At 46.5% G+C, this 8,696-nt stretch overlaps 2 protein-coding genes across 2 annotated transcripts; one reads left to right on the forward strand and one right to left on the reverse strand.

Moving 5' to 3' along the window:
* Window positions 1-2,128: 2,128 nt before the first annotated feature.
* kctd12.1 (potassium channel tetramerisation domain containing 12.1) lies at window positions 2,129-2,845 on the reverse strand. The gene has a single exon (XM_068573006.1). It carries the CDS (start codon window positions 2,843-2,845, stop codon window positions 2,129-2,131), a length of 717 nt encoding a protein of 238 aa, XP_068429107.1.
* A 42-nt stretch (window positions 2,846-2,887) lies between these two features.
* On the forward strand, window positions 2,888-8,673 carry acod1 (aconitate decarboxylase 1). Its single transcript, XM_068572636.1, is given in 6 exon segments — window positions 2,888-3,008; window positions 3,010-3,090; window positions 6,249-6,410; window positions 6,667-6,756; window positions 6,859-7,058; window positions 7,737-8,673. Coding segments are annotated over 6 exon segments (1,554 nt in total). The 5' UTR covers window positions 2,888-2,924.
* The last annotated feature ends 23 nt before the right edge of the window (window positions 8,674-8,696 follow it).

The raw sequence follows: 8,696 nt of genomic DNA on the forward strand, positions 1-8,696 counted from the left end.
TATGCGTTCACTCTGATTGCTTTGCCTGAGGTTTCTGTAAAAAAAAAAGGACTATTTGACACAGAATAATTTACATATATGCGGGCGTGTGACAATATTTTATTTACAGAGCCAGATCCATTGGTCTTGTAACAGTTAATGTTACTGCAGATGTCTGTGAGGAGTCGTCTCGGTTCCTGCGGCTGCTGCGTCTGCGGTGTGTCGCCCAGCAGTCGTGGTTTTAGTTATTTAGAACGTCATATGTTTTTGTGGGTTCAACTCAAAGAAGCCACCACTTTTCCTTAAACACGGAAAAACATGACAGAGCCAACTTAGGTCTTCCACTAAAGCATGCTTACTCAAAAAAACCTCACGATGGCTCCAGATGAGTATGAGGTCATCCAAACTTAGAAGTAAAAACAACGTTTTTTTCTTTCTTCATCCATTAATTGACTTTTTTAAATTAACTTGAGAGATTCTTGCTCTTGCTCAAATGAAGGGAACAATATATATATTGATGTTAATGTCCATGTAAAGGGAGACAGGCGGTTTCTTTTATGGAGTAGAAGCTATAGCCGTTTAGCCCCTTTTCCTCTAAATCCGATATTTTGACAAACCGTTGTAGAAAAAATGAAGATGTTACTAATAACAAGAATAATGTCTCTGTGCAATTCAGTGTGACAGTGAGCTAGCTTGCAAAATACGAGGACTCTTAAACGGAGGCATCTAAATGGAATTCCACCGTCATAGCATTGTTTACATGTGCTCCTCTAATGGAAGTGCCAATGCGAGTGTCCTCCCTGGAAAGTGACAGTAAACTCATTTTGGGTCTGTGTCCACAAGGCTCCCCGAACAGATCCCCTTTACAACACTATTGTTTCACTCTTTGTCCAAACAGAACATTTTAAAGGCCAAATTGAACCCGACTGATGTATTGCGACCATGAAACCCAAAAGATGTTCCCACTTAGAGGATGTTCCCCGGACCCCTGCTGGGGTTTTATCACTGCCTCTGTCCATAAGCCCCTGATGCTCCATCTCTCCCCACCCATGCCTCTAAATGTGAGGCCTCTTTGTCATGTGGATGAACACACATAATCCGGCGCTGGCTGTACACTGCTCTCGCAACAGAGGTGCACCAAGGCCCGTCTCCATTCAAGCTCCCTGGCAGACCAGACCCTCCTATTCACGTGCAGCTGGACCCTCTCATTAGTTACACTTGAAAGTATAATGACATCATGTGTGTGCAGCTGCACCATTTGCATCTGTGTGGCAGGCGTCTGAATTGGTGTGACAAAACAAAAAAAAAGTGTCTATGTGCGCACGGATTCGTCCTACAGTATTTACATGCAAACCTCTACTTAGACGCGCAGGATCTTCTGCTTGTGCGAGTTAATAACAAGGCCAAGACGGATATAAAATAGATGCAATGGACTCAAGTCGGAGCTAATGGGGAAGTCCATGGCCCCGGATTTCCTGAGTCAAAACTGTGACCGGTTTAGTTGAGCTGGCTCCGGTGCCGTGATGGGCTGGCAGGGCATCTCCCTTTGAGGCTGACTCTGATTCCCCACGGAGCAAAGTTGAAACAGCCGGAGGAGGATGAATGCCAGTCGAGAAGATAGGATGATTGGCAAAAGTGTGCCGAGAATAGCAGAGTACAATATTTTATTTCACCTGAACAGGTTTTCTTTTTCTTTTTTTAAACAAACACAACTCTACCGAGCAAGCAGATACACTTACAGTCATGGCAGCGATAATAGAACTGCATGAGAGCTTATTGGATGGTACAAGACTTGACCCCACACATGTGATCAAAGGAAGAAGTTACAATGACACTGAATACTAATTGTTGCTTCTTGGATGCTGCTCAACTCACACGGCACCGAGACGGCTGAGACATTCATATGCAGCTCTATGATGGCGCAGAGATGCTGGCATCTTTGTTGGGGGGTTTTCCACACTGCACGGACATTTGTGTCTCTGGTTTAAAAACAATACAGTTTAAAATAAAATAAAACAGAGGTGGCAGCACTGCAATAGAATAATGTCGCAGTCACTCGAAATTCAACACAGCAGATGCAATACTATAATAAAAAGACATTCCCCTCTAGATTATGAAATGTCTATTTACATCAACCTCGACCTGCTGCTTAATCCCGACAGAAGACATATTCAGTGTAGCTCGTCCAGATCTTGTCCTCGTTCGGGTCATTGCTGGTGTACGCGCAGGTGCCCGTGGAGCTGCAAGCCACCATGTGGAAGCCCACCTCTGTCAGCTTGTCAAACGCCTGCTCTAGAAAATTATACTTGAGATAGTAGCGGGACGTGTATCTCTCCGGGGGCCGGTCCGGGTCCCTGCTCTCGTTCAGCGTGTCCCCGAACACTTCTTTGGCCAGGGCCGTCTTCCCGCACACCGTGATGCGCGCCACCCTCCGGAACTTGGCGTCGGTCTGGATGTCCCTGCCGATGGTGTACGAGCCGCGGTATCCTATCGTGATGTAGCCAGACTTCCTGGAGTCCAGCGACGGGGAGCGCGCGGCCCCGCCGACCGCCACGGCGCGCAAAGTGTCCGCGCCGCCGGAGGGGCCGCCCGGCGGCGCGCCCTCCTCCGTGTCGCTGTGGCCGATCTCCTCGCTGATGGAGTTGTCCTTGCTCACGCGGGGGCTGAGTTGCTTGGCGAGGTCCCGCAGCTGGAAGAAGTCGGCCTCCCGCTGCAGACGACTTTTCTCCGGGAAGTAGTCCGGCAGGACCAAGTTGAGGTCGCGGAGGTAATCGAGGACGTAGCGGAACAAGAAGCCGTCCCTGTCCAAGAAGAAGCGCCCTTTGCTGTCCCTCGCCAACTCCTTGGGGGACTTCTTGTTGAACATGTTCCACAGCAGCGAGTCCGGGACGGCGATGAGAGTTTTGTGCCTGGTGACATACACCTGTCCGCCGACGTTCAGCTCGATGATCTCAGAGAACGGGGAGCCGGGGTCTCCGCAGTTGGGCACTGCGCGCTCCGTGTCGGCCAGTGCCATGTTCTCTGAGCCGCTGCACTGATGAGGGGGCCAGTGGAGACACTGTGCAGCAGCCAGGTGGCCGCGGCTTGTTTATGAAGCCTGGGTTTTACCGCGTGCGCGAGTGCGCGTGCGCGACGCGGAGCTCGACTGGAAGAATTTGCATTTATTTATAACGTGTCCAATAAAATGTATAAGCAAGCGGCCCCACGTGTCAGAGCGCATGCAGCTTACTCTCTCTCTCTCTCTCTCTCTCTCTCTCTCTCTCTCTCTCTCTCTCTCTCTCTTTGTGTGCGTGCTTGCGTGCGTGCGTGTGAAAGAGAGAGAAACAGACAGAGAGCAACCCCATCTATTCTCCTCACGCACCACTCACATCTTTATGTGCCATTTGTTTTTTTTTTCATGCCCTGTTTGGCAAAAAATAAAAATTAAGCCTACCTCCTGATGGCTATTTATTCATTTAATTAAATAGGAAGAACAAAATTATCGTCTTGATTTATTTATTTATTTAATTCAATAGATCAAGACGATCATTTTGTTCTTCTTCATTCTTTACTAATCACACTGAACACTCAAAACCAGAAACCGTGCAGATGTCCTGAGTTATTCCAGCGCTGAAATCAAGAAACGGTTAGAAAATATGGAAAGAGTGACACCCATTGTAACTCTGATGGAAATGCAGCTGTCGAAAGTAACACACATACACACACACACACACACACACACACACACACACACACACACACACACACACACACACACACACACACACAGTCCATCAAACAGCCCTTTGAAGAAGTGAGGGTGTGCAAAACTTTCTTCCTCATGAGTTTGGATACACTTGTTCTCTTCCAGGAGCATCATCTTCTGCATCACGTTCCCTGAAGTCTATAAAATGACTGACCCCAACTTCATTTAGCTTAATTTAACCCGTATCCTTCCCTAAAACTCTAGTCTGAACTATAGGGTTTGTGAGGACATACATGTATTTATAAGATAAGTTCGGCGTGGACAAAAGGCAGGGATTCTAAAAACTGGGACAAAATTGGTTTTAGATTGATTTAACTTGATTATGTCTATTTAGATTTATGTGAAATACACAGATCAAACTTTAAGTCCCCATAATGTTGATAAAAATGATACTTACACACACACACACACACACACACACACACACACACACACACACACACACACACACACACAAACAGATTAGTAGATATTCAATAACATATTCAGTCTGTTATGAAAAGAGGGAGTATAGTTTTTAAAAAAATGAATAAATCAAATGGGTTGGCACACATTAGTTTTCATGTCTCGAAGGATTAAAGGACAAAATGAAATTAACACAAAGATCACTGCAAAGGAAGCATAAGATTCTGAACGCACAGATAGGACGAGGAATAAATGCCCATAAGACACCTGTGTTCTCAGCAAACCTGTTTTAACACCCAGTAAGACATAGATACAGCACAAGATTAAAAAAAATACTTGTGTGTCTGTGTTGGTTTTGTAAGTATTTTGAGAGCAGCGATTACTCACCCCAGAGGGCCATGTACTCCTGCAGACACCACGGGGTGCATGTAAAGCTTGACTCATTAACTTACAAATTTTTAATTGAGTTAAAAATATCTCAAGCTAAACGCTCACGTTGGATTACAAGCTGGTGTGATGCTGATCATTTTGACGAAAGGTTACTGGAGTTCATCCGATAAGGACGTCGGATAAAAAAAAGGTTAGCGGTGGTGGGATTTAAACAAGTACTATTTACACTATGCACTGCTTTACACTTCTACCTCCATCACTTATCATCACTCCATCACTGTAGATGACTACATCTCAGGAGTAAATACTCTATTGCTCATTTTAATCTATTATTTGACACTTAAGTTATTCTAAAATAAAACAAGATGTGCTGATATTGTATGATGCAGTCGTGTACTAACTATATACTACTGGGTAGTTTGTATAATGCATGTAGTGTACCACTAGTCTACTAACTAGTCTACTATTGGGTAGATTATATGATGCAGTAGTGTACACTAATCTAGCAAGTAGCATACAAAGTGTTCAAACATGGCTCCACATCGAAAGCAAGATTAAAATGCTTTTCTGTGTATTTGTTAGTGATATAAAATAACAAAGTGAAAGGAGTTATTCTGCTAAAATAGTGTTTCAACTTTTGATACTACAAGTACACTTTTTCATTTTGAATTCAGGTTGTTTTTTTTTGGTACTGTAATGGAACATGATATTGCTATTTCTTTCTGGACTAAAGGATCTACTTCTTCCACCGCTGAATGTTTGTTCCTCCTGTGTCGGTTCGTCCGTGGCGACTCATTTCCCCGTTCAAAACTTCCCGTTGCAGCGAGCTGAATTTCCAGCGTCTGTCGTCTCAGAAACTGGTTGTGAAAGACAGCGGACGATCAGCTCTGACCGGGTCACTCAAATGACCCAAAATAAAGTCATCTTTCCACTTTGCTCATTTTATTCACAGGATTAAATGCAGCCAATACAAACAAATACAGCATGTGTTCACTGTGATGGGTTTTCCCATTTCCCCCATGACACACAGGTTTTAATTTACTGTTCTTTTAATAACCTTTCCACGTCCAAGATAAACATCATAGGATGTTTTATACAACGCCTGGGTCACGGTTCTGTGAAAAACATAAAGATTGAAGAGATTTGACAATATGTGACAAAAGGAAAAGCAAAAGGAAGAAGATGTCCAGTCATTGTGAAAGTGTTCACTTCTCCTGCAGGTTTTTCAGGTTTTAAGTCACTTTGGAAATTCAGCTGACCAGCCTCCAGACACCGTACCGACAGTATAAAAGACAGCTGCACATTCATATTTTGTCACAGAAGGACATTGTTAAGAGACGACAATGCTACTACGCAAGGTATAACTGCTTTTCTTAGCTTACATTTTCTCAACATTTCACTATATGAGATTAAATATAGGTACATTTTGGAGAGAGAGGCGTGAATGTGAGCATAAATGGTTGTCCGTCTCTGTCTGCCCTGTGATGGACTGGCGACTTGTCCAGGGTGTACCTGCCTTCACCCATTCACCGCTGGGATTGGCTTCAGCGGCCTGCGACCCTAAAACAGGATAAACTGTTCAGATAATGGATGGAAGGATGGACATTTTGGGGGGTTTAAAGACTCACTAGATGCAGCATATTTTATCTTCTTAGCCTGGTTTGACCTTTCATAACTGCCCCGTCTTTGTAGAGGTTTGCTTCTGACTGGCGCCGTCTCACCTCTCCAGGGTATTACAGGGAGCTTTGGAGCTGCTATCCACGGCCTCAACACCCCCCAGCTGACAGATGGTGTGATTAACAGGAGCAAAAGGATGATGCTGGACACCCTGGGAGTCGGGCTGGTAGGAACCAGAACGGCTGTCTTCAACAAGGCTCTCGCATACAGCCAGGTACGGAAAGGGGCCTCACGGATCAACTAACCCACAGGAATGTGGCTCACGGCCACATGATGTATAAAAGAAGTAATTATTAAATGAGTTGAACTGCAGTTCCCTGTGTCTCATATCTGTTCTATGACACGTTGTCTGTGCTTCTTCAACGAGTTGATATGATCCCTTTCGGGTTTATTTATGTATGCGTGACTGTAAGTGTTGAGTTGTGTCCATATGACCGCACACTTGTCCTCATGTTACTGTCTGGTTGCAGGTGTACCGGTCCAACCAGAGGAGCATTGTTTGGGGTAAATCAGAGATAACTCTCCCCCCTCACTACGCTGCATTCGTCAATGGCGTCGCGGTAAGGCTGCTCACATGAATGCACCTGAATGGACTGAAAACAGATGCGTGACAAGGTGGTTTGGTCTCTGACTTCCTGCTTCCTACTCCTGTCTGGACATAGGTTCACTCCATGGACTTCGACGACACCTGGCACCCAGCGACCCATCCCTCAGGGGCCGTGCTGCCCGCCCTGCTGGCTCTGGCGGAGACTCTTCCCAGAAGGCCCTCTGGTCTGGACCTGCTGCTGGCCTTCAATGTGGGTATCGAGGTGCAGGGCAGACTCATGAGGTTCTCCAAGGAGGCCTACAACATCCCTGAGAGGTGAGCTGTTCAACACCCAACATCAGACTCTTTGAGTTGATGTGTTGTGCTGTACAATTTAACTTGAAAATGTACTGGAAGTATTTGTGATAAAGGGCAATTCTCCCAAATTAAAAAAAAAGTACAACACCTACCTCTAGTGGTACAGGCCATACAGATGGCTTGGTGAGAAACAGCCCTCTCCCAAAGCCCTCTGCTTTCATAAAGGACATTTCTCTAGGAGACGCAGCTGCTGTCAAAGTCTTTCACTTAGACATTGGGAATGTGGTTATGCATTGAGCAACAAAAACAATGCAAGCTGAAATATTACAGATTCCAAAGCCCGGTGAAAAAAATGGTTGACCAAAATAAGAAAAAGAAAGTAGAGTAAAAGTTGTTTTTCCAACAGCAGATAGAGCTCCAATTTTTTAAATATATTTTCCCTATGAATTTTTCTGCTGATTGAATTAATCAAGTGATCATTGGTCTTCAGTCCTACTTGTTTTGTCAGACCAACAGTCTAAATCCTAATGGTCTTCAATATATTACATAGTACATGTTTGGTATTTATGCTTGAAACATTGACTTTCCGTTAATGAACTATTAGTTTCGTTGACTTATTGTTCTCTGATCTTAAACAATATTCCGTATTAAAAAGTCAAATAGATCCTAATGTTTCCTCTCCCCCAACCCTCTCAGATTCCACCCTCCCAGCGTGGTTGGGGTGATGGGTAGCGCTGCAGCATCAGCCAAGCTGCTGGGTCTACCCCCTGCCCAGTGCGCTCACGCCCTGGCCATCGCAGCCTCCTCTGCCGGGGCTCCCCTGGCCAACGCCGCCACGCAGACCAAACCTCTGCACATCGGAAACGCCACTCGGAAAGGCCTGGAGGCCGCCCAGCTGGCCCGGCTTGGACTGGAGGGGAACCCGGCCATCCTGGATATGAACTGCGGGTTCGGGGTTTACTACAAGGACTACAGTCCGTCGTCGATGGCGGCGTCTGCCTCGGCTGACTTTAAATGGATCCTGGAAGAGCAGGACGTGGCCTTCAAGCGCATCCCGGCTCACCTTGGGATGCACTGGGTGGTGGATGCGGCTCTCGCAGCGCGCGCCAAGCTTGAAAACACGGCCGGGAACTTTGACCACGGCCAGGTCAGGCGGGTCACCCTCAGAGTGCCTCCATCCAAGTACGTCGACTGCCCCTTTCCCGCCACGGAGCACCAAGCCAGGCACTCGTTCCAGTTCAACGCCTCCTCCGCCCTGCTGGACAACAAGGTGACGGTGTCCTCCTTCAGCGGCGGTCAGATTAACCGGCCGTCTCTGAAGGAGCTCCTGTCCAAAGTGGAGGTGGAGACCCCCGAAGACAACCCACCCAGCTTCGACAAGATGTACTGCGAGGTCCAGATAGAAACGGAGCAGGGGCACAGTCACGTGGCCAGGTGCGATACCTTTTACGGCCACTGGAGGAAGCCCCTGAGTCAGGAGGACCTGGAGGACAAGTTCAGCGCTAATGCGTCCTCAGTGCTGTGTGCAGAGGGGGTGGAGGGCGTGATCGACGTGGTGGGGAACATGGAGAAGGTGGGGGAATGCTCCATCTTAAGTTCATACCTGAGAATGACAAGCGGTCCAGAGGAGTAGCGGTACATCACATCCGTGTGAAG

This window comes from Clinocottus analis, unplaced genomic scaffold (genome assembly GCF_023055335.1).
Source record: "Clinocottus analis isolate CAN_PGR_092001 unplaced genomic scaffold, fCliAna1.0.p SCAF_12, whole genome shotgun sequence".
In the NCBI taxonomy this organism is placed as follows: domain Eukaryota; kingdom Metazoa; phylum Chordata; class Actinopteri; order Perciformes; family Cottidae; genus Clinocottus; species Clinocottus analis.